Genomic DNA, 26,117 nt, shown 5'->3' on the forward strand with positions numbered 1-26,117 from the left:
TTAGGTTTTGACCAGTGACACAGAGGTAACTTGTTTTGTAGTAGCGAGCTAAAATTGGATAGACTAATAGATTATGCTGATTTCTATTGAGTACACTCTAAGTAATTTTACTAATTTCTGAGTGTGTATGGAAAGCTTCAAGTTTGAAAAGAAACGGCTATTTTCAGGTGGTGAGTTCTCACTCTGCCCACATGTAAATTTAGAAAACTCAGGATTTTTATTTCTCTTCACCAAAGAGGCATCTGAATAACAAATCAAATGCCTCGTTTTTTTTTTTAGTTCAAAATAAAAAATAATAAGAAGGAGCAAGCGAGAAAATCCTCTCCCCCTACGATTCACCCTTTTATTTTCTCCCGAGAGCAAATTCATTCTCTCCATCTCTGCTCTCGTTTGTTTCGGCAGCTGCTCTGTGCACTTGGCGGCACTGGCTTCTGCCAAGATCACACTCTAATGTGGGGACGGGCCAGACCGGCCGGCCGTGTGCCTTTGCTTCAGGAGGCGTGCAGAGAAAATGTGTTTCTCCTCCCTTTCATTTCACTCCTAAAGCCAGTGGCATAAGAGGACTTTGCCGTCCCCAGTAGATCCATCTCTGTCGCGGCCTCTCCTTTTTATGGCCATGCCCTCTGTGAATGAGGAAGCGGAGAGCACAAGGGTTTAGCCTGTCGTAGCCAGTTCACTGGATTATCCACACAAAACCTCTTCTATTAGAGAAGGAACAAGGTGGCAAGGGAGGCTGCACAGGCTGACCATTGTAGAATGCCTGTCCCCGGGGGCTTCAGTCGCTCTGGGGAAGAGTTCCCAGGAGCGGATCCGGGCACAGTGCAGCAAGGTGTGTTTCAGAATTAATTTTCATCAGCCCAAAGCTTACGTTCTACCTTAGCTCATTATAGCCGAGGCGTGAGCTTGATCAAAGCCCATTCTTCTCTAACTTTCTAGTCCCAGGAATACTTAATTACTGATTGTTCACTGAACACGGCTAATCAGGATGCCACAGGGAAAATGAGTGTAGGAGACAGCCGCCTCCTGGGGAGGAGGATCTTCCAAACAGTGCAGCCCAGGTCCGTGGAACTGGTTTCACTCACAGCTCCAACACCCTCGGCAGTAAAGCCCAAGCGTTGAGATACAGAAGGTCTGATTTCACGTTTCTTACAGACTTCTGCAATTCGGCTCTTTTCTTTTCTGTGGCCAGCTCTGCCACGCGCATGCTCAGACTTCCAGACCACATCAATTCGCGTTCTTTCTTTCTTTTTTCTTAATGCAACACCATGATGGTGAGAGGTAAGTTTTCAAGGGTGACATTAATGTTCTGGTCAAATAGAATCGCAGCAACTACTTTAAGCTCGTTTGCCTGTTGTTCAGAATTTCTTCTCATGACGAAAGCCAAAGACTGACCTTTATTTTCCAAAATTCAGGGTACCATGAAATTTCTCAAAGGTCAATTTTCTTTGCCCAAATAATTGTATAGTAGCGTTCCCTGCATTCTATCACCATGATTTTAAGCTAATAGTAGTGGAAATATATATGCCTTGCATCATTTCCCCCAAGACACCTTGAGTTCCCTTGAAGTGTTAACGTATTTTCTTTCACAGCCAGCCTCCGCCCGTGGACATATTGGTCTCATGCATTCCTCTAGTGTCTGGTTTTCTTTTTTCCTAGGCCTTCTGCCTTATCTAGTAGCCCAACGTATTCGGACCTGCCCTTCATTAGGATCTCCCCGCACCGGAACCCCGCCGCAGCGTCGGAGTCCCCCTTCAGCCCTCCACATTCCTACATCAACCCCTACATGGACTACATCCGGTCCCTGCACAGCCCGTCCCTGTCCATGATCTCAGCAGCCCGGGGGCTGAGCCCCACAGATGGTAAGTCTCAGAGCAACCCGTTCTGCTGCCACACGTCCAGCCCCCTCGTCCCATGCCTCCCCTGGGATGCGGTATAGAGGACCTCCAATGTTTATTGAGCGTTTCCCATATGCCAGGTGCTAAAGTGCATTAAGTGCATGCTTTCAGTGCAGCGTTCCAGCACCCCCATGAGGGTGGGGTTATTATCGCCATTTTCAGGTGAGGATAGCAGTTTGCAGAGGGGCCGGGTAACTGGCAGCCTGGTCCATTGGCTAGTGAGCAGCAGAGGTGGAACTCAAAGCCAGGTCTCATTGACTCCAAAATCCTTGCTCTTCTGCGGCTCCATGCGTGCTTGGACTGGCCGTGTAGCCATTCCCCAAGTATGCTTGTGTATCCTGTATGTTTTGCTCAGCATCTGATGAACGCTTTTCTGTCCTGCATGTCTGAGAGGCACATTTATATAGATGTGTCTATTAGAGTAGAGCTTCTCAACCTCCGGTGTGCATATGGATCACCCAGGGATAATGGTGATGCGATTCCGTGTGCGGTGGGTCCGGGTGAGGCCTCAGATTCTGCACTTCAGAAAAACTTCCAAGTGATGTGAGTGCTGCTGGTCCATGGACCATGCTCTGAGTAGCAAGGTCTTAGAGACCATGATGGTCCAGACCTTTGTATATGCCCCCGTCCTTGATTGTGCCAGCTGAAAACTGGAAGAGGGGTGTGTGGGAAAAGAAACAAACTTTGACTTTAATTCTATAATACTTAATGCTCATTTTAGGCTCTCGAGGATCAAATTCCGGTTGGTTCTATTAGCCTCACAATTCATTACTTTCACATGACTCTTTAATTGGAGCTGTGTATTCTGCGACTGTCAGGTTATAAACTGTTCCCTTGATTCGGGGAGAACATTTCCCATCGCATACACACATATGCAAACTCGCTTGCGCACAGTTGCTGGAATCTGAATGAAGGTCCAGAATTGCATAAGCCATATTAATTGCAAAGAGAAGCTTCTGAGTTAGTTCTCTGCAGCAGATCACAAATCGCCGGTGCTTGTTTCAGAGCACAGAGGAGCACCGTGCCCTCCGTCTCACTGAGCAGTGTCTGCTGTGACCCTGCACTGTCCACATTCTCCATGCAGACCACTTCCTGCGGCTGGCTGTGCTGGTGGGAATAGTCGGTGGGGAGCTGCGTGGGATTTCTCAGTATGCATCCACTCAGTTGTACATCCAAGAGTAGCTGTGCTCCAAGAACAACTGCCTGCTCATCTTCTTCTGACTCAATGCAGTCAATATGCTTTAAAGTCCTTAAAGAACAAGTTTTGCCATTTGGACAAGATTCACATTTTTCTCTTTCAGTTTTATTGACATATAACTGATATAGAGCGCTGTATAAGTTTGAGGTGTATAACATAATGCCTTGACTTACATATATTGTGGAATGATTGCCACAATAAGTATAGTTATCTATCATCTCGTATAGATACAAAAAGAAAAAAGAAAAACATATTTTTTTCCCTGTGATGAGAACTTTTAGGACTTACCCTCTTAGCAGTTTTCAAATATAGCATATGTCAGTATTAACTATAGTCATCAAGTTGTACATTGCATTCCCAGTACTTACTTATTTTATGACTGGAAGTTTGTAAGATTCACGTTTCAAAAATAAAACTATGAGAGAATCAAATCTGGGTTAGTTCTTCTGCTTGGGATTTGGTTTTTCAATGGGAAAAATGGAGAGTCACCTCCCTGGAGTACTTGGGGATTCATGGAAATGACTAACCAGGAGAACAGAGGGAGAGAGGAATCAGGGAGGCCAGTTAAGAATGGACTTGGAATTACGCCTGGCTCGTGGAAATGTAGTGGGGCAAGTGGAAAGTGGTACCTCTGGTTAAAGCATTGTATCATCTACTTTCTATATTGTTTGATGATGAATATGAATTAAAACATTCTTTGATTGGTTGTTCTGCCTTCCTCTGCCTGCCTTTCAAGAGTCCAATTGATATCCAAAGTCGAGTCACCAATATTTCTCTTTTGTAGTCTAAGATTTTTAAATATATGTCTCTACCTTTATCACGTATAAAAAGTACATGAGCACAAATGTAAAACACAAACCTGTCTTAGAATGCCAGCGCTTCTACATAATAATTGCAAAACTAGCTATTATTGATGCAATGCGCTGTGCTAAGCACTTTCCATGCATCCTTGTGTTTATTGCTCCCAGCAACCTCGGGAGCCCTGAGAGGTGAGGCTGGGGTTTGCATCCCATCTCCGTGAATCTGGAGACCACCCTCAGGATCTCCTGCAGTATCTTGCTGCTTTTGCACATAAATTGGCAGGTGGAAACCAATTATTATCCCACTCTTATAGAGCTGACGCTTGCCGGTAAATTGCTCCAGATTGATAGGTATGTTTTCCTTTTGATTTTGTAATGGAAAAAAAGAGCTTTTAAATTATGGAACATAAAATTGCAGCTTATCACCCAGTCGTGTGTTATTAAAGCTGTGCTATCTTTTCCACTTGTAAGCCTTGGGTCCTCCAGGTAGTGAGAGCTGACTCAGACACTCCTGTCGGGAAGCTTCGGGAAGTATTTTAAATACGTGCAGAAAGATAGCGTAGCTGTCTACTAAGTTGTTGACTACTATACAAAATGTGAACATACTGTGATTTGATGTAAGAAACTATTTTATTTTGGGAGGCAAACATGGGAATGAGTTCTGTACATATATACATTTTAATTATTTTGAATTCTTGATGATTTCTTTGAACTAACCTCAAACATTTTAGAACGTATTTCATTGTTTTCTATCCTTTTCCTTGAGTTTTATTTTCAAATAAAAGATAGATCTAGTAGACTTGAGTGAAAGCACAATTTGAGTTAAAGAAGTTTTACTAGAATGAGCCATAAAAGGAATTGCTGATGTGGGCTGGGCGATAAACGGACTTTGAGATGTCTCAAGGAAAGCTTCTTGTTGACCTTCTTGTGACAAGTAACTGTGCTTCTCTTGTCTCCTCTTCTAGCCCCGCACGCTGGAGTCAGCCCAGCGGAATACTACCATCAGATGGCTCTCTTAGCCGGCCAGCGCAGCCCCTATGCAGACATCATTCCGTCAGCTGCCACCGCCGGCGCTGGGGCCATCCACATGGAATATCTTCATGCCATGGATAGTAAGTGATGGAGCTGTCATCCGTAGTCCTGGGGATGGCCAATGCTAACTCATGAAATGGAGAGAGAGATACAAAGATTAGGTGATTGTGTAACGTTTCAAGTCAGAGGAGGAGGAGGAACCACTGAGATTTGGTGCTCTGGTTTCCTTGGTCTCTTGGAAGCTTCCACAGCTTTAGCCATCCTGGGACTCCCTGTTTAGCTGAGGGATACCAATGAACCGGAAGATGCAGGTGATTGTAATTTGGCAGACATACAAAAAGTACCCTGCCCTGATTGTCTTGATAACAAAATAAGGAAGCGTGTTTGATTACAGGAATGTACTTTGCCCAGTCATTCTTTGGTTTCATATATTTTATGCTTTAAAATTAATTTAAAAAAAGACATCTGGACTTGGTTTTACATTTTTTTCATTGATTTATTTTGCCTCCTATGTTTTCTTTACATTAAAAATGATATTTCCCCGAGACCTTTTATATAGGAAAAATAAAAACCATTTCCAAAGCAGAAAGGGCTACTTTCAGTACATAGCAGGGGAAGAAAATGGGATCATTTGCTGCATTTTATATTACTTATTTTTAGGTGTCTCGAGGCTTCTGATGGTTTCTTTGGGTCACTTATCTAGATGTATAGACAAATGAGCCTACGAGCATCCCTTTTCAGAACATCCAACGGTTCTCATTTACTCAGATTCTTTAAGCCCACATCCATTTGTCAGGTGCCAGGAAGTGAACCTGAAGCATCCTCCAAGGTCTGTATCCATGAGACCCCCCCCCCTTTGAATATGGCAGCAATATGACTTGGAGTAGAGACTGTGCTTCAGGTTTTGTTTGTTTCTTTTCTTAGTCGCGGTGGTTAACTTGTGCTTTTCCGTCTACAGCCTGCATAGGTTCTCCATGATGAAGTGGGTGCGTTGGTCAGCTCTGTAGCACTGGTTTGTAATTCAGTCCTCAGGTTTGGAATAGAGAGGAGGTGACTGGACCACACAGGATAAGATCCACGGCTTTAGTCTCCTTCCTGTCGTGGACTAACTGAGCTCCGTTACGTGGGAACTTCAGCTTGCCCTGGTGTCCGCCGCAGGTTCATTACCACACACAAAGTGAAGGAAACGTCTTCCATCTTGGGCAAGGCTTTGTTGTTCTGCTTTGTAGAGTAGGGAGCTTACATTTCAGATTCTTCATAACCACATTTCAATTAGGGATTGTTGGGAAAAAAAGAGTTCAGTGTTATTATGCAAATTAGTTATTTAAAATCTGCAAATAAGGAATTAAAATAAGAGAGAATCCTTGGAAGGTCAAGCCATATTACCTTCTCTATTTGATGAGAATGTGTTTAGTCAGGCAATGGCGGGTTTTATCTAAATAAAGGATGAAGCTACCCTTTTACTTTGTAAAAACTAATTAAAGGAATTTTAATTTGCCTGAGTATATGGTAAATTGATTGTCATTAAGTAGGAATTTGGATGTCCTATCATTCATCACATAAAAGTAAACCTCCTTTTTCTTTGTCAGAATTTTTTATTAGAATAGAGAAACAAAACAATTAACGGTAAGCCAGATCGGAGATATCTGTGTTGAACAGTAAGAATGCCTGGGGTTAGATCTAAGCAGAAAGCGGTCTGATCAGTGAAGAACTGGCCCACTTCTCTCTCAGCAGTTTTGAAAATGCTCACTTTGTGTTTTAGCAGTTCTCTTCAAGAGCATCCCCAGTCGCTGTCCCCAAATGCTGACTTTCTCTTTGTTCAGTGATTCAGGGGTTGGGAGGACCATATTCAAGGTTGAAAAGTGCTTCAAGAGCTGCCCTCCTTCCCTCTAAAATAATGGAGAGCATTCAGTTAGACAGAACCTAGGAAGAGAGCCCAGAATTTAAATCAGAGGAAACTTTTCCAATGGAGAAGCGAAATAGTTTTAAATTCCTTCGTTGGATGCCCATCTGCAGGAGCAGAGCCGACCTGGGATTGAGTTGGCCCCTCTGACCCACAGTTGTAGATCTTTCGGACTCTGCAATTGGCGGAAACCACAATAAACTGGTTTCAGACGAGTAGCTGACTTTAAAATGTGCCAACATTGGGCATACCTGGGTTTCAGCAGGCGTAGTATGATGTGTTGCGCATCAGAATGAACAACTCTGTTTTCTGGCTCTAATTCTACCTTTCGGGATTCAAATGACCTTAAAAAACAGGAGAGCAACTCATCTCTATGAGGAATATCCTAGAGATGAGGGCTCTTGAAAACCATACTATTTTTGTTGGTGGAAACTGACTTAAATAAATGCCTATCTTGGAGAGAAAAACAGAGGAGCTGGACCAACCAGGCTGTGTGCAACCTGAAGGGTTCCATGGAAGGGATGAGGCGAGGCCCCCGGGTTCTGTCTTTGAATGATGTGAGGCGGGTATAGGCTTCTATGTCAGCGTCAGAAGGCCTTCTTATCTGGTTAGTGGTTCAAAAAATTCGAGACATCCCAGAGATTCAGCTCTGTCTAGAATGTCCTGTTACTTCTAACTCTGCCAGTGATCACTGAGTCTCATGGAGAAGGTTATTGTCGAGGATCATGTGGAAGTCGATCATATGTCTGGTTTGTCCTTAGAATCTTTTGGAAGTAGAATGTATTTCTTCATTGAAATACTGTGTGATGAAGTTAGCTTCATTTTGTGTAATGAGTAAATGTGAAACATTTATGTTTAAGGCAGATGCTATAATTAAAGGAAGATTCTGATTTAAACACTAAAAGATGTTACATGGTTGAGATTGCTGTTTTTGTACTAACATTCCCTAAATTAGGCTGGTAATGATAGGATTCTAAATGAAGGGACTCGATTTTAAATGTACCTTGGGGTGGGTACCACCTTCGTCATTCAAATTGGTTTTTCAGTTTTAAACATGGATGGTACTAACTTACCAATTTCCAGTTTGTGATTTGTTTCTTATTAACCAAAAAGTTTATCTGTTTATTTGTATAATATTATCTATAGAGTCTTTCCATATTCATCGATTCCATTTCATTAAATTACCTCAAAGCATGTTGGGTTGTTACCTTGTGTCGTGATCTATCTCTGATGAAGCAAATATTCCCAGTGAATTTTCTGGAGCCCAAGTGCCCAGACCTTTTTTCTATAAAGAAGGCTTAATTCCTACTTCAGTTTTCTGGGTACCACAAAATTGCCATGTCTTTGTAAGCAGGTATCCTCATACGGTGAAATAGAAACCTTCCAGTATTACTTAAAAATAAGCAAATTTTATTTGTCTCTTACCTAGTGGGATTGTGTTCTCATTCTTCTATTAAACCTTAGTTTGATGGCTCTGTAAGGTAAATGACCTTAGAAAAGGACTGGGCCTGTGGGCCACGTGCATAGCTATGCCCTGAAATTCAGATCTCTAAAACCTACCAAATTGAAGGCAAATGGGCTTTTAATTTTTAACTCTCTAGGTGAAAAGCCTTGTATTAAGTTGGCACGCGTTTAAGAGTGAGTTACTAACCTTCAGATTAGAACTTCATTGCTGGAATCTTCTTGAAGGCTAAAAATTCTCATAAACGCAGAGAAATAATTAATTAATTAATTAATCTAACAAGTCCAGAGAATTAAAATAGACTCCTCAAACCTCATTACAATGCAGGGTGTTCCCCCCCCCACCTTGAAAAATCTGTAAACAAACACGTCCCAAAATTTTAAATGTTTCTTGGGACTTACGCTGTCAGATGATGGGGAATCCGGGGCATAGTTCCTCAATCTCGGCACTATTGGGACCAGATCATTTTTCATCGTGGGGGGCTGCTCTGCACATCACAGGGTGTTCAGCAGCATCCCTGGCCTCTACCCACTAGATGTGAACAGCACCCCATGAGTTGTGATAACCAAAGTGTCTCCAGATGTTGTCACATGTCCCCTGGGGGCAAAATTGCCCCCGATTGAGAACCATTAATTTAGGATAATGTATTTATCGGTAGTTTCAGTAGAGCTTTAAGTATACCGTGGATCAGATAACTACAGAAATCATGGGGAAATGAGGGCATAACCAAGCTGAGTTTTTTTATCTTAGGATGCTTTAATTCATTTTTTCCTTCGGCTCATTGCCTTAAAATGGTGCGTGTTGGGGTGGGGAGGGCGGTGTGTGGTGCAACTGTGGAAACTACTGTCTTTGTCGCTTGTGGTGAATTAATGATGGGAATATCTAAGCAGCCGTCAGATTCATAAATCACTAGAAATGAGAGGGATAACACATAAAAGTCTTTCCCTTTTGTTTAGCAATTTATCATTTTGCCTGCACATTAATAAACAGAGCTCCCCCGAGGTAAGCCCCTGGAAGATAAATATTTCTCCCTAATTTCCTCAATTGTAGCTAGTAGATCATAAGTGGGAGGAGAGGTACTTGTCATCGCAATTTGCCGGCTTCTTATCCTTCGCTTCTTCCACGCAGGCGAGAAGCAATAAATAACAGGTGCTGAGTGCAACCACAGGTAATCAGGTTCTGTTTTGTTTATATAACAGGCACCAGATTCCCCAGCCCCCGGCTGTCAGCCAGGCCGAGCCGGAAACGTACACTGTCCATCTCACCACTGTCCGATCATAGCTTTGACCTTCAGACCATGATAAGGACGTCTCCCAACTCCTTGGTCACAATTCTCAATAATTCCCGCAGCAGCTCTTCAGCAAGTGGCTCCTATGGTCACTTATCTGCAAGTGCAATCAGGTATGTATTTTCTCGACTTTATTGTGTGTTTCTTTAATAAAACGTCAGCAGCACTCCACTGCACCTGCATTTGCAGTCCTGACGACCTGTGAGGAAGACTACAACCATGTGACACTGGGCCTGGCCTGCGATGCAGGTCAGAAATCATTACAGTGAATTCCAGAGCCAGTTATGGGCAGACTTTCGTCAGTTGCCCGCATGTAGAAACAGTACTTATTCAGTTATGATGAAATCCACTTGATAGAGACGGTGAGTAAGGCAAATCTTTTCACCCAGGCCCTTCTTACTAAGAATAGTTCTCTAGAGGAAAAACTGACTTCATACCTGGTGGTGTGGCCCCTGCAAGAACAGGAGCAGAAATCAAAAGACCAGGCAAGGCATAATTCACAATTGTTACTACTGGGGGAAAGGCGTACATTGGGAGGAAGAAAGAAAAAGGTGACATCAGGGTTTTTAATCTAATGGAAAATAAATGTGGATGGCATTCAGAGGAACTCTGGCAAAAGAAGATTTCCTTGTTTTCCCATTAAATGTTTTTAGCTTAGTTTGAAAGCTCTCTATTCTGACCATCCTCCTTTGCTGTCCAGTGGGAGCATTTTGACACTGCCTTTGGTGAAGTGCGTTATGTCTGTAGTTGCATGTGAAGGTGCAAACACAAATTTCTGTAAACATGCTGAACATAAAATATTTCTCATTGCTAATGATCAAACTTGGGCTGATGTCAATAAGTTGGGAATAAAAGTAAGCCAGTTTATGAATTTTAGGTGTGTTTACACTGCTTTTATCAGCTTATTGTTTTGAACCATGCTAGTTAACAAATGGTTATTTTAGACACAGAATTAGATAATACTCTAATTAATTAAGCGACTCTGGGGAATAAACTTTAGGTTTCATTTCCCCCAAGTTTTTCAGCAATAATTTAAGAATTCAGTTCATTGCAGTCTTTTTTTTTTTTTAAAGATTTTATTTTTTTCCGTTTTCTCCCCAAAGGCCCCCAGTACATAGTTGTATATTCTTCGTTGTGAGTCCTTCTAGTTGTGGCATGTGGGACGCTGCCTCAGCGTGGTTTGATGAGCAGTGCCATGTCCACGCCCAGGATTCGAACTGACGAAACACTGGGCCGCCTGCAGCGGAGCGCGCAAACTTAACCACTCGGCCACCGGGCCAGCCCCTCATTGCAGTCTTTTTGAACTATAGTTTTGCAAACCATGGATGATTCCTTTCTTGAAAAGTACATCTTAAAGGCTATTTTCACTAGCCTTGCTTTGAATAAGTGAGGATTTGTTTATTGGTGTGTTTCTATAACTAGACAATAGCTCTAGTTGTTAATTGATGGGTCTTCTATGACAGATATACATATTGTGGACACCCCAACAGTCCAGCAAAAAAAGTATTAGCAATAGTAACACACCATGTTTACTAGAAATGATGAACACCTTTTTTTTTTTCATGACGTTCTCAATTACAGTGTTAATTCTTTTCTTGGGCCATTATCAGCAATGCTTTTGGCGGGCAAGTTAGTGTTTAAATATCATAAATCCCCATTTTGATATGATGTCATTTTCTGCTGCATTTCTTTCTTCATTTAATATGGTCAGTAAAGTGTGGAAACCTGGAGCAATGCGAATAACCCTGCTTACATGCTAGCAGTCGGTGCGGAGAGAAGGGGCCTGGGTATTTTCAGGATTCGCCACTGTGATCACAAATGTAGGCTTTGGAGCCGGGCATGTCTATAGTCGGATTCCAGCTTTGCACTGGCTGTGCCAGCCTTACTTACCTGTCGGCTCCCCAGAGTTCAGTCTTCACATTTGTAAACTATAGACACAACACCGACTGTATTGGAAAAGGGGCACATTGTGTTAAAACTGGCGTGGATCTTCAGTGTCAGCAATGTTAGTGCTTTGCTTTCCCTGTTCTAAGTTTCACTTTGTGAAATCTAGAAACTGACTTGAGGGATAACCAGTAAGTGGTGGGACCAGTGGATGACAGGGAAAGGGAAGAAGCATGAAGAACTCTAAAAAGGGGAGCTGACTTTCTCAGGAGTAAAGGCCACAAGAGCGGATCTGGACTTCGGATGCGTTTAAGCCCTACTGTGTGTCAAGGAACACGGCAGGTGTGAAGCAACTCATGTTTTCATGTCACAGCGATTTTGGAACGCATAGTGTTATTCTTGTTTTATGCATCAGCACAGGGAGTCTCTGCTAGAGGAAGCTGGTGAAGGTCGTGCCTGGTGGGCATCAGCGCCAGCACTCCAATCCCTTGCTTTTTAATTTACCCCAAACACTGGCTTCCACACTCATGTTGTCTAATACCTCGTCTGCTTCCGGTACGGGCAGTGCATGTAGTAATGATGTCAGTTACGTTTCCACAGGTGTCATTCAGTGTTTAACGACGCACGTTCAGTTTTCTAAACAGTGCTGTAGCATCTTCTTCACATTCGTGTCCCGGTTCAAGCGTGGTTGTCCGAGAGGCTGAGGATAGCATTGACCACTATTTGAAATTCCCGTATTGTCTTGCTCATCTAGTATTTGTCTGTGTTTCTCTCCACTGGAACGCAGTGCCAGAAGGTTGAGGGCTGTGTGGGTCTTGTTCATGGCTGCACACCCACCCCACAACATCTGTGCCTGGTCACCTTGACGCCACTCGACAAATATTTCTTGAATGAATAAATGTAAGAGCTCTTTAATGAGTAATTAGAATTCCAATCACTCTCTTTATTAAAGGAAGTTTCTGTGTGGTAGATGAATGCTTCTGGTTTTCAAAAAGTTATGGTCTATCTGAATAGTATATTATATGTCCATAAGGTTGATAAATACGTAGAGATAGAGACAAAGGGATGGATGCAAAATAAAGGAATAAAAAAGCAAATGTTTATCTTAAGTTTGTGTATAGTTCTTGTGTTTATATATTTCACTTAATAATTCAGACTACTATAAAAATACCATATACAGCAAATATTGACAAAAGCCCATCAGCATATTAAAACGTGGTGCTTGATTATGTCTAACTTTTTCAAACATGTTATCCAAATCTGTTACGTCTTTTTTTAATATCATAACTAAAACGATAATTCCAAAAAATAACTCCATGTACTTGGAAGGGACGTTGTGAAATATTTACTGTCTCAGGAAGTTTGAACTTCTCCATCATCCTGAAAACTGCCATCTAAGACCAGATGATTCACATTTCTCAAATTCAGACTGCAACCCCCACTCTGTATGGTTAAGGCCAATACTATAAATATCCAGTTAATGCCATTATACTAGAAATAGTTTTTCCTGCTGATCCCTTCCCCTAGAGATTGAACCACTGTTGGAAGAGGTGTTTCAAATGACCTTCATCCTTCTGGAGTCTTCTGGCGAATGTAAATGGAGTGAAGAAATGAGTAACCTACTCTTTTCTGACCCGCTCGTTCCAGCTTTCTCACTTCAGTTTAATGGGTAAAATGAAGGTGGTTTCATATCCTCAGTAGCATTAGGTCTGGCATGGTCAGGACGGATAATCTCGTGAAGGTGACAGTTGGATGCCGAGAGCTGCAGCTTCACCAGTCCGGGCAGGCTTCTGTTGCCACCGCTGATGAGCTCTGCCTGGTGACCAGTGAGCCAGTGGTGTTTCCCGTTTCATGCAGTATCAGCCTCTGTGACAGCAGGCCCCTGAGCAAGGATGTATCTGGTAGGTCCGTTAACACTTCCTGAGACAAGTTAGGAGCCAGCTCAGCCTCCACAGCACCTTGGCTCTGTTCTGCTGCCTGCGAGGAGTAAACTCCGTGATTGTGTCAGAGAAACAACCCAAAAATGAGTTGGGTGGGAAACATGGAAGAACGGATGAATACAGTGCCAAGAGACCAGTGTCCTTAAAACTCTCTGCATCTTCTCGAAATTATGAGACAAGCTTTTCTTCCCCGAGTATCAGTGAAAGTCATTAATACTAACTAAAAGAGAGAGTTTTCATTTGCTCCCGGATGTCATTGGTTTCATATAGTATTTCATTTAATCAGTTATTCATTCCTCAAATATTTACCTGCGTATTCAGCTATGTGCTAGGCATGGGGGATACAAAAATGAATGGAGGAGACGTGACCCTTGCCCTTACAGAACTCACAGGAGGAAGAGCCTCCAATCAGATAGGAGTGAATGGGTGGAGCAGGCAGAGCCCTGGGATGGGAACAATTTGGGTGTTGAGGGACTGTCAGCAGCCCAGGGTGCCAGATGGCAGTCAACATGGGAAGGTGAGCCGAGGCACGTGGTTGGAGGCAGGCAGGGGCCGGGTTATGCACAGCGTCATGGACCACTGATCCATGAACTACAGGACACCTTCAAGTCTCCCAATGAAGTTGCATTGTTTTGGGGACGAAGGAGCTGATGCTCAGGGAGGTTGGTGGGTTGAATCAGGGGCACTTAGCTACCTGCTTGGCAGAACCTAGTCCGTCAGACTCTGAACTTCTTCTTCTGTTCCCCAGGCCTTACATCCTTCTCTCTTAGAAATCCTCCAAGGGGAGGCATGACTAAAAGGATTGGTGGGCAATGCCATTTTTAACAGAGAAGTAATATCTGATGATTTTTTAAAAAGTTGATTATGCTTATGTTAATATATGATTCTTCTAACGATGTCTGCATGGCTGGCCAGTGACCTGATTTGGGTGCTTTGAGCCAAATCTCTTTGGAGAGGGTGTCGCTGCTATTCCTGTTCATGGAGGTCTTGTCTGTTTGGCTGTGTAATGGCAAGTAGCTTTTAATGCCTTTTAGAACACTTTGATCATATAAAGCGTCGTGGACGTTTGTCCAAAGCATTATTCAGAGAGTGCGTTTATTTCAACGTAGACATTAGGATGATACTTAGCCATTTGCTGAGTGTGCGGATCTTTATTTGTTGTGAACGTGTGGATCTTATTTTTGTACGCAGAACTTCTGAGGCTGCTGGGTTTTCCAATAAGCTTACCCCAGGAGATTTTATGGATGGAAGTGGAAGCTTTATTTTTTGCCTTTCAAAGAGAAGCACATGCATGCATGTGTGTCCCCATACCTACCCATGTACAAATAATAGTAGCTGTTGGCCCCTTCTCTGCAAAACTGGAAAGAGTTGCTCTTACTTGGAATGGCAGCTGATGCGTAGTAGATCCCACAGCTGTAACCAGAAAGTGGATGACCTCTTTAGTGCAACAGCCACCAAGTAGCCACAAAGGTGGTTTTGATTAGAATGCTTCCTTCTCCCCCTTCCTCTCTTTTCTTCAAGTCACTTTCTCCAACTCTGGGGCCCTCATGTTATTGCTCTGGTGACGGTTGCCTGATTTTACGTGCAATTCTGGTTTCATGAGCGAAAGAGTTGGGAGAGGTGAGATAATAGAAAGTAAATATCGTCATTGCGTTCTTCAGCATATAGAAAACTGGGTTGATTGCAGCCTGAGGTTACTTAATCCCAATGCCCAGACCGAAAATAATACATCATAAAACGTATCACATGAGTTTCTTTTAAGGGTGTTTTACAACTTCACATCTGAATGAAATTTAACAACCACAGCAATGGAAAAAAACATGTGTTTATAGGTAGTTAGTGTTGGTTCAACATTTAAAACAAGGCATCTCCAAAGAATCCAAAGGTGCCACATGTTCTTGACTCTTTACATTGGATGAGAAAGGGTGCTGCCTTTCTGATTTGGGCCTTTCCATTACCCCCTGCCCCACGGCTCTGCTCTGGTTTATTCTCTATTCAGTCCTGAGCCTACCCACCTCGGAGCTGGGCCCTCCAAGTCATGGAGGGGTTCCAGAGATGAACCTGGAGACCCATGAGCCATTCCGCTGAAGCAAATATAAGTAAAATGTGTAGAGTATTACTCAGTTGCCCACAACCTCACTCATCCTTTCTCTGCGTATACAGTGCGTGAGCACAAGGAACCCTCACTCTGCGATTCAGAGGAAATGAGATGTCCCGTGGCAACTCTAAGGAAAAACTATTATTTTAGAGAGGATTAGAATGCCATGTGGATTGAGGTCATTAAACAATAAAATAGAATCTTTTACTTTTAAGTGTGTAATGGCTGGGTAATCTAGACTCTTGCCATCTTCCTTTTATTTCCTCAATTTTTTTCTTAATTTTTATTTAGAAACAGATATCTTCCAATATCATAATCAGCTGTATTTACCCTTCCAATATAAAGGGCTGCAGCAAGCTGGATTGTGCTGTTTTATTTATTGTACCATTATTGAGTTATTCAGCATATCCTCCACTGTCTTACCCCCACCAAATAGAGAATTCCTGAAGCGTCTTTAAAACACATTATGGGCTTGTCTCATTGGCTATTTTAATTGGGTATTATGCATTTGACTTGAATATTAATGACTTTGACCTGCCTGTATGTATAGTAGGGTTGAATAAATGTTTAGTGAATGATTTTCTACAATATAAACTTTTGGTGTCCCCACTTATCTGTTATTCCGGGAATTAAATATGAATTTGATTTACAGATTGATCACAAGGGTTTCTGTACAAATGTTGACTAACATCACTTCCTTGGTGTGAAACAATGTTTGTTGTAAGAGTCAAACGTGATTATGAATTTCAAAGTTTTCTGTATTGATTAATTAATATATAACTTTCCAGTTACAAGTAACTATTTTGTTCTTTGGAAATATAAATGGGATGTGTGGAAAGTACTCAAAGTTAGTTGAATTAATGAATGATGTACTGTCTGGATTTTATGACATTTATTTTAGTTGCTTAATATCCTTCCTTTTTTCTTATACCCTGAATTTTAATCCAATTGGGGATAATTGCTGAGATTCCCAGACAGGAGATTTCCAGATGAGTGAGGCGTTACTGTGCTATTTACCAAAAGAGTAAGAAACAAGGCCCAGTGTGCGAAATTTGACCACATTTTGCAAAAGAGTGTTGACAAAACTCTCTGATTTTGGTATAGAATGAATACATCAAGACTTTCTTACAGACTCAGACTTTGGGAATTTGAATTTTAAGTCTTCGGAAAACAGGAAAACTGGTTCCTACTCAGATAGCAGTTTGTTGTGACTTTTAACTCACTCCAGAGCTGAACATGAGGTGGAATGACGGAAGGAGTTACCCTTATTTAGAGGCGCTCAGAATGCTGTCTCTGAGCATATAGTGGAATGCTTCTTTAGGGTATTTTATAAAACCGAAAATTCAGTAACCATACATCTATTCTGATGGATAGAAATTATATTTGATGGATGAAAACACCACACAGATTATAGTCGGGGATCTAAAAATCCACATTTTTCTCATTTTCCGCTCTTTAAAAAATACAGGGCAAATTAACATTTAGATTAATTTAGTCTATAACTTGTCCTAGATGAGTGTTTCTCAAAGTGGTTTGCAAGGAACACTAGTCTCTAGATGCTTCTCCAGATTCTGCTGCGAACTGTATGGGGGGGGGGACATTTGGAATGCACATTTGCTTATTAACAGTTCCACAGGATCCCCGGACTGTATTCCTCAGATTTTTATGATCTTGTACTTTTTTTCTTTTCCTCCTTAACACTTACTTCTGGGTCACTATCTCAGGAGGCCTATGACCATGTTAGTGTGTTGCTTGGGGAGCTCTGGGTCATCTTAACTCTTTCTACTGATCTTATTGACTAAATGTGGATTAACAGTCTTAAGTCACATTCTTATAAATGTTTGTGTTTTTTAAATTACCCCATATTTCAGGTGGTCATTTAGAAAAGAAGTGAAAGCTGTAAAAATAGTTTTTTTTGTTTCTTTTTTTATTGTGGTCATAATAGCTTATAACATAGTGAGATTTCAGTTGTACATTATTGTTTGTCATACACCATATAAGTGTGCCCCTTCACCCCTTGTGCCCACCCTCCCCCCCCCCGCCCCCGGTAACCACTAATTTATTCTTTTTGTCCATGAGCTTGTTTATATTCCATGTAAGAGTGAAATCATACAGTGTTTGTCTTTCTGTGGCCTATTTTGCTTAACACGATGCCCTCAAGGTTCATCCATGTGGTTGTGAAAATAGTTTTTTAATTATACTTTATGAAATATTGAGTGAAGAGAATTCAAAAATCAGAATGTAAAATTAGTCTCTCTTCCAGTGATCGATAGGAAAGAACAGGAGGGGCAGCAGTGTGAGGGCTGGAAGGTAGTAAAGCTCAGGTAGACCAAATTTTGGACTAGACTGTGTCTTTCTTTGGAGGAGACAGATTTATAAAAGTTTTCAACAATATCAATTTTTTGTATTTTTGGGAAATTATCAAATGAATACATGAACTGTTTAGGAAGATTTTTTTTCGGGTTTTCTAAAAGTAGTTTCCTTTAAAAAAAAAAAAGTTCCGGGGCTGGCCCCATGGCCGAGTGGTTAAGTTCGCGCGTTCTGCTTCAGCAGCCCAGGGTTTCGCTGGTTCGAATCCTGGGCGCCCGTGTGGCATCACTCATCAAGCCATGCTGAGGCAGCATCCCACATGCCACAACTAGAAGGACCCACAACTAAAAATATACAACTATGTACCGGGGGGCTTTGGGGAGAAAAAGGAAAAATAAAATCTTTAAAAAAAAAAACTAGAAAACTAAAAAAAAGTCCCTACTTCCATAATCAGCTAGGTCCATTCTCAGCTGTTGAAGCTACAGAAAGCTGTGAATCTCGACAGTAACCTTGTGTGTCCTGTTTTACAGACACGTTGTCAAATTGTAGTTTTCGGAGGAAGACATGTTTTTCTTTGAAGTGACTATTCTGAGTGTGGGAGGCAGAGTAATGGCCCCCAGAGATGCCCATGAACCCGTGAACGTGTTCCCTCACATGGCAAAGGGAATTTTCTGGCTGTGATTAAGTTCAGGATTTTGAGATGAGCACGTTACCCTGGATTGTTCAGGTGGCCCTCGTGTAGTCGCAGGGGTCCTTATAAGAGGGAGGCAGGGAGTTCAGAGTTAGAGAGAGTGAGACGAGGAGGTCAGAGTGGTGTGGGGCCACGAGCCGAGGATGCAGGCACCCTGTAGAGAGTGGGAGAGGCAAGAAGCCTAGAGACTCGGGAAGAACACAGCCTTCTGACCCATCGGAGACTCCGGAACTACAAGAGATAAGTGTGTGTTGTTTTAAGCTACTAAGTTTGTGGTTATTTGTTTCAGGGTAACGGGAAACTAATATACTGAGGAAGGGATTGCGTCCCTCATTGACTCAATATTGAGTGTCTGCTCTGTGCCAGGCGGCGTTCCAGGCCCGGGGACTCAGTGGGGCACAAACCAGAGTAGGGCCCAGATCACCTGGACCTTACTTTCCAGAGGGAAAGAGAGAACGGGGTTGCAGAGTGTGCCGGGTGCTGAGGTGAGAATAAAATTGTCAGACAGTAGAGAGTGACTGGATGAGGAGCTGCAGAGGGGGCTCATTGTGAGGGGGCCTCAGTCTCAGGAGGCCTCTCTGTGAAGGTGACATTTAAGCTGAAACCTGAGTGACAAAAGGAAGCAGCCCTGCTGAGCTCTGGAAGGACGCAGTGACTCTCCTGCTGTCTCAGGAGGCAGAGCTGCTTAGGATGACGGCTCGCCGCCCCTCAGGTCAGAGGGCACGAGGGGGCTGTTCGGATCCCCTCATCCCCTGTGGGTGGGAAGTCTCTGGAAGTTCTTGGCACGCACGGGGAGGAAGGTGTTCTCTCTGTGATGCTTGACGTGCACGTGCAGTGCCCTGTCATCACCCATCCTCTGCTGCTTCCTTGCGAAACTCCGTCGACAACTTCGCAGGCTGTTCGGAGACCAGGAGGAGCCTTGGCTCCCAAAGCGGTTCACTGATGCTGTGACAGAGCCAAGACCTTTTACTTCTGTCATCAGATTCTGAATGGGCTTTGTAATCTGGAGCGAGCAGCCTGCCTGCCTGCTGCGCCATCGCCCAGCTCTTTGCACGGAGGAGAGTCTTGCTCTTGCTGGCTCCTTATGAATAAGGGCTGCAAATCACTCTTGCATTCTATATGTTCTCATATCCCTTGGAATGTAATTGTTGACGTGGATTTTAGAAAATGTTTGTTCCTGTCACCTGGTTTTACCAGCAAAAAAGCAGCCCCGAAAGAGGACGTGACCCAAATGTGTTGAAAGCTTTCACAGCCCCTTCCTATGTCTGCTGAGGCCAGAGAGAATGCACCTGAGGACAGGGGACGGCAGGGGCAATGCTTGGCCTCGCTTTTGCTTTCTCTACTACATCTTTTTATTATTATTTTATTTTACTTTTTATTATCTTAGTTGTTGTTGTTGAGGAGGATTCACCCTGAGCTAACATCTGTGCCAGGCTTCCTCTCTTTTATGTATGTGAGTCACCACCATAGCATGGCTGACCGGTGGTGTAGGTCCATGCCCAGGATCCTGGGAATGCTGGGCGGAACCACAACACCATGGGGCCGGCCCTCCTACACCTCTTTAAAAGTAGTCATGCACCTACCCTGTCCAGCTATTAACATATGTAAATTGCTTATGCATACAACTGAGGATGTTTTCTGCCTTGCAAAATGTTTACTTTAGTGGTCTTGATTCTTAATTAGGTCCTGACTTTTTGAGCCCCCAAATATCGTGCCCCCCAGAATTAGAAGTGTAAATGACCCTGGGGGCCTCCTTCTCAAGCATAGCTGATGGTGGTGGGCTCAGGAGATAGGAACAGTGCATGGAGGGTCCTACAAAGTCTGTGTCACATTGTAAATATATATGTAGCGGGATCTTTTGTTTTTTGTTTTTTTAATGAGTAGAGTAAGGTAGTTACACTTAGTAATACCCATTCACCAAAAGGAAAGGGGGGATGGGTTAAATCATTGTGTTTTTTGATGAATGGCTTGTACACTGAAAAATAAATTGGACAAACTGGCATGGAGCTCGGTGAACATGAAATCAGCTATTAGAAGAAAGCTTGTGAACAAATTCTGAGGCAGATATGCATCTTTTGATTAATGCCCTATCAATCATCCACACAGCTACCTTAGCTAAGTCTTGCTGTAATCATTCATGGTTGCTTTCGGAAACACTGGCAGAAACTATAGCGCTGCAGAAACGCAATATTATTACTGATTTCTCCCTAACTTACTGTGAACAATGACTGTTTTCACCATGTTTCTGCTTCTCTTTTATTAAAGAAATACAATACAGAATGAAAGGAGAGTTCCTCCAAGCCTGGTGAAATTCTCCTAGGGTATTCTTAATGATATTCAGTCTTAAATGGGCAAGCTATTGTAATGCAAGGTTCTCTGTAGAAATAATAGTAATGTAATCCCATTGAAGCTGCCTTTTATGGATTGTAGTCAAATAGGCCAAATGTGGAGTCACATTAATGAACAGAGTATATCTTTGGAATTATTACTTAAAGTTGTTGAAATGGTTTGAATTTTGTTATTGTAATTATTATATTCTTGGTTAATGCGCTTAACAGCAATAGTAATTAACCCACCAGATTGGAAATTTGCATGAATTCTACCTTTGACATTACAAGAAACCCTGATTCTTTCTGGGTATTACACAGCAGAATGGGGGAAATATATATATATATATATTTTTCACTGATTATTTTTTGAGAAAGAAATTTTCATGAACGCAATTACAGTTTTTCATGCGTTTTTAAGCCATTGGCAAATTCCTCAAGAGCACTCCATTCTTTGAAGAGGATTTGATTCCTAAACTAGCCTGGCACAAAGAACAATCTGGCACTGCCTACTAGTTGAGAAATCTTTAGGTAACGGTGCAGCTTCCTGCGAACTTCCTGTAGCCTGGGAAACGCTGTGGCATAATGAAGTGGTGACAGGCATTAGCATGTATAATGGGCTTTAATAGACATTTAATGCTGTTTAGCTGGAAGAGGGAGCTGTGCTCTCCCATTGGAATATTCCTCCATCAGAGCCCATTGATCACCGATTTCAGCCAGGAGAGGTTAATCCATCAGCTTCTGTAACCAGACGGCACTGATGGAAATTCTTTAGGTGGCATTCTGGATGAACCAAGCTTTCCATCTTTACAAACAAATGAGTGATATGACAAGCATGGTGTTCAAAACACATTTAACCAATTGATTTTCTTTCCTCTTGTAATAAGATCTGGAGACATATGAAAGCGCGCAGTGTGAGCCGAGATTAAAGGAATTGCTCCATGCACGGGAACGTGCGGGACTGAGAGCCAATAAAAGTACTATAAAGCATGTAGTCACCCAGGCTCTTTGTTATATAAAGTTTGTTATTGCAATAAATAGCTGTTATTGAGCCGATGCCTTTTGTTTCCGTTTTGCTGAGTCTTTCGGGTCTGGGTGTGTGTGTGCACGCACACGCGTGTCTTGTCTTAGTGGTCATCCTTCTCTGGGAGGTTTGTAAGACGTTGGTCAGTAATCATTTTTACCTGCTAATGAAAACAGACAGACCTGATGCTGTGGCTCAGGATGGTAAAGCTCAGAGTGAAGGTGCAGGCGGGCTGTGCTCCTGGGTCTCCGGCTTCTGCAGACATGATGGTCCTGTCTTTGTCTCCCGCGCAGCCCCGCCCTGAGTTTCACCTACCCATCCGCGCCCGTGTCACTCCACATGCATCAGCAGATCCTAAGCCGACAGCAGAGCTTAGGCTCGGCCTTCGGACACAGCCCTCCGCTCATCCACCCTGCCCCGACCTTTCCAACGCAGAGGCCTATTCCTGGGATCCCTGCTGTTCTGAATCCCGTCCAGGTCAGCTCTGGCCCTTCGGAGTCCTCACAGGTGAGAGAGGCAGCTCGATGAGCTGGTCCGTCCCGGTGATCCTCAAGGAGAGCCATGCCACCGCAGCAGCGGTGAACAGGCAAGGTTCCACGGCATTCTCTGCTTCCATACTGCAGCCTGTCTTCCTAACCCGGGGCAGTAGTCTTCAGTTTCGGTGAACATGCTCTGTGTGTGCCCCTCACTCCTCATTACACAGTGGTTTCTACCACCAGAGTCATTTTGTTCTTGCTGGAAAAGTGGGCTGCTTGATAAGGCTTCGCTTGCCCTGACCCGGTGCTGTCTCTAACCCCAGTGGATGGAAACACACCATGTGAATGTATTGCCCTCGTTTGGGCCCTGTGCGCAGGCGCTTCAAATCCTGGGATGCTTCAGAGGAAGAATAAACCGTGCAGTGCCCTCTGTTCTGATGTCCACACTGATACCGCTCACAGAAGACTCTGGGTGCTCTAATTAAAGAACTTTGCAAATAGTTCATGTTGGTTTCCTACCCCCCTCACAACTTTGTTCTTTTGAATACACTTTTGGAGCTTGTTAAAGGCCAGGCCCCTGGCTCTATTTGTGTAGCTTTTAAAAGCCACAGGGAGTTTATACTCATGAGTTAAAAACGGGGAGCTGCCTCGTGAATGTTTTCTGGCCTCGAGCACATTTTCTGCACTCTGCTACCACGGTATTGGAGCGTTATCAGATGCGTTGTTCTAGTACCAAAGAGCGCGCTTGCCTCAAGTTGCACGTTGTAGCTATGGTCCTGCTCATTGATCAAAATCCAGTTTTTGTCTCTCTCTCCCTGCAAATGTGACCAGCAGAACAAGCCCACGAGTGAGTCCGCAGTCAGCAGCACAGGCGACCTGATGCACAACAAGAGGTCCAAGATCAAACCGGACGAAGACCTCCCCAGCCCGGGGCCGCGGGCTCAGCAGGTGAGGCAGCCGGCATGGGCCAGCTGGTCGCTGCCCCCAGGCTGGTGTCTTTCACGGCATTTCCTTGTCCACTGACTTCTTGGCCTCATACCCACGCGTTTGACAAAAGGCCAGTTAGAGAGTCTGACTCGGTTTGTTTCTCTAGCTCAGAAGCAAACACACAAAACTGCAGGGAGCTGTGTGGGGTATAAACTGTGGTTCCTAGAGGAAGTGCTTGATTCATTTGTTCCTGCGACCAGCCTTCCGTCCTTAGCCTTGATCTTGGGCCTGAATTACGAGCTGCTGGCCCAACGCCGGAGCTGGGCAGAGCTAGCGATATCCCCCGTGCTGATCATGTTCCCATTTGGTCTTATTTTGCCACTTCTCACCTGCCAGGAGAGCCTGGAGACCCAGGAGGGATCTGCTGAGGCTACTCAGATTCCTGGCCTTCACCCAAAGTCCTGAAAGGGCGAGTTCAGACATTCCAGTCTGGTCTCTGCTTTTAATCAGTTAGATTCTCTGCCCTCAGTTTTAAACTGTGTAGATTATGCCCATAATACCATCTCCTAGGGTCACTGTGCCTCACACAGGAAGGAGGCCAATGGATATTAATTCCCAGAAATAGTTGGACAAGAGTCTGGACATCCACCGAATCTGGACCTTGCTATTGCCAGGCTGCTTCAGCCCGGACCTCAGACTGCTGTGGCCCACATTTTCTTTTTAGCGAGCACTTTCAGGATGGAATGAGTGGGTATCACGGGTTCTGACATCCATCCTTCCTCCTGCGTTTTGCTAGCTAACCACCTTGCTGGTTACACTTAAACACTTGTATACAGTTTTTGTCATCTAGCCCCAGATTAGATCCCGAATCTGCAAACCTAATCGTCTCCCAGAATTCTGGAAATTCTTTGTATTTTCATTGCTGTGAAGCTGCCTTAGAAGACTAGCAAAGACTCTGCCGCCAAGCTTTAGATGCTGTGTTCTTGGGCAGCGAGCGTATCGTTAGAGATCTGAAGTTGAACCAAGAATACGTTATTCCTATAAAATCTACAAAGTGCCTCTCGCAGCCTCCAACGGCAGGGAAAACAGAGTGAGAATTACTAGTAATCCATTTCCCTGGATTCCAAAATATGAGAATCAACAAATTAATATACTGAAAAGAATCTAACCCAAAGAGGAAGACCAGTCTTTTGGTTAAAGACTACGTGACATAGTTTAATTGCTTCTCTTATGGGATGGATGACATTTTAGTTGTCTTTCATCTTTGTATTCAGGACGGCAAAGTTTGCCCTCCACTTCTTATCGTCATTATGGTTTGGACTGTTGTCTTTAATCACAAGTTAAGAACCTCTGAAGATGTATTTGATAAATCTGAAAAAATGCACACAAATGATTCCAAATGTCTAACTTCTTCCATTCATAAAATCCAATCGATAGACCTGGGCTCAATTTTATTTTCACCGAAGAAATTCCATGGAGAGGAAGACAAATCTAAGTTATCTTTTTGCTCCCTCTTCTTATCTTTCCTCCCGTTGTGTCTGATTGTTTCCCTCTCTCCTCCCTTCCCGCCACCCCTTGCCTTTCAGGAACAGCCAGAAGGAACAACCCTGGTGAAGGAGGAAGGGGACAAAGATGAAAGCAAACAGGAGCCTGAAGTCATCTATGAGACGAACTGCCACTGGGAAGGCTGCTCTCGCGAGTTTGACACCCAGGAGCAGCTGGTGCACGTAAGCAAAGGGGACTGGGAGGTGGGCTTTACGACTCTGCGACCTTTCCTGCGGGGTCAGCTCCCCTGACCCTGCGCTGAGTCAAGTTTCTGAGCTAGCAGCGTTGCAGACTGGAGGGAGCTTTATGACTTTCTGAGAATAAAGAAAACTCTGAGCCACAGTGCTTGACCTGTTCAGTCAGCTAAAGCTTAGTGTAAAATTCAATAAAGTCTTCAATAGAGAATGTAATGACTCTGATCCTGTAAGCCAGAAAACACTATTTTGAGTTAGCGACTTTGATGGTTATTGAGTAATAGTAAGCTAGACATGAATTATTATTAACCTTTTAACCAAGTTTGATTCTCCTTTCCAAGACCCAGTAACAACAGAAAAAATTGTAGAGGTGGGAGATTTCCTTTTTTCCATTCTACCTTTTTCTCCCAAACCTTCACCGTCTGAGGAATCTCTCGTTATTTTACCTGGCAGTTAGTACTCTATGTGAGATGCATAGATGCTTGGGCTAAACCAGTTTCCTGACAGGAGGCCAACCCTTGTGGGGCCTATAGTTTCATGGAAAAAGCGATAAGTATTTTAAAATGTATTTAGCAATGTATATTTCTGAAAACTGCAACTGAACCACACCTTCTCCTACCATACCAGGTTCAGACGTCTTTCCCTCGCCCCCCTATGAATTATTTCGAATAATGCAATGCATGCCCCCAGCCACACACACACCTGATTTGCCATATTTCCTTCGCCAGCGCTTCATTTTATTTGGAACTTTCTCTCAGGCCAATGGAGTCTCCCTGGTAGATGGGACCAGCAGCAACCGAGATGGAGGGACATTTAGATAATCGAGAATAAAAAGATGTAGGCTCACCCACTTCTATGCAGAAGCACTGGGGTCCATTAAGGCATTAAGGATGGTTTGCTAACTATGGCTGTATTCCTAACTTTTAATATGATGGAAAATCTGACAGAGCAGCGTTTGTTGTAATTCTCTCCCCTCCTCCCAACATACACGCATGTGCAAACGCACACACATGCTATGCACATAGACACTCCATTCTCTCTTCTTCTATAGTAAGTTTATTTTCAGGTCATCCATATTTCTTGATAACTCTCCTCCATTTAAACACTAAAATTATAAAATTCC

General features: G+C 43.3%; 1 protein-coding gene across 4 annotated transcripts in view; it reads left to right on the top strand.

Annotated features, from left to right (window-relative positions):
- GLI3 (GLI family zinc finger 3) overlaps window positions 1-26,117 on the top strand; it is a 264,358-nt gene that overhangs the window by 174,784 nt on the left and 63,457 nt on the right. For 3 of the 4 annotated variants that reach the window (XM_070504496.1, XM_070504498.1, XM_070504499.1), the window contains 6 exons: window positions 1,657-1,859; window positions 4,859-5,005; window positions 9,490-9,691; window positions 22,146-22,359; window positions 23,160-23,276; window positions 24,842-24,982. In XM_070504496.1, the coding sequence (XP_070360597.1) occupies window positions 1,657-1,859; window positions 4,859-5,005; window positions 9,490-9,691; window positions 22,146-22,359; window positions 23,160-23,276; window positions 24,842-24,982 (1,024 nt within the window). The remainder of the gene's footprint in view (window positions 1-1,656; window positions 1,860-4,858; window positions 5,006-9,489; window positions 9,692-22,145; window positions 22,360-23,159; window positions 23,277-24,841; window positions 24,983-26,117) is intronic. The other variant, XM_070504497.1, reaches the window with a different exon arrangement.

Source organism: Equus asinus, chromosome 1, assembly GCF_041296235.1.
Source record: "Equus asinus isolate D_3611 breed Donkey chromosome 1, EquAss-T2T_v2, whole genome shotgun sequence".
Lineage (NCBI taxonomy): Eukaryota > Metazoa > Chordata > Mammalia > Perissodactyla > Equidae > Equus > Equus asinus.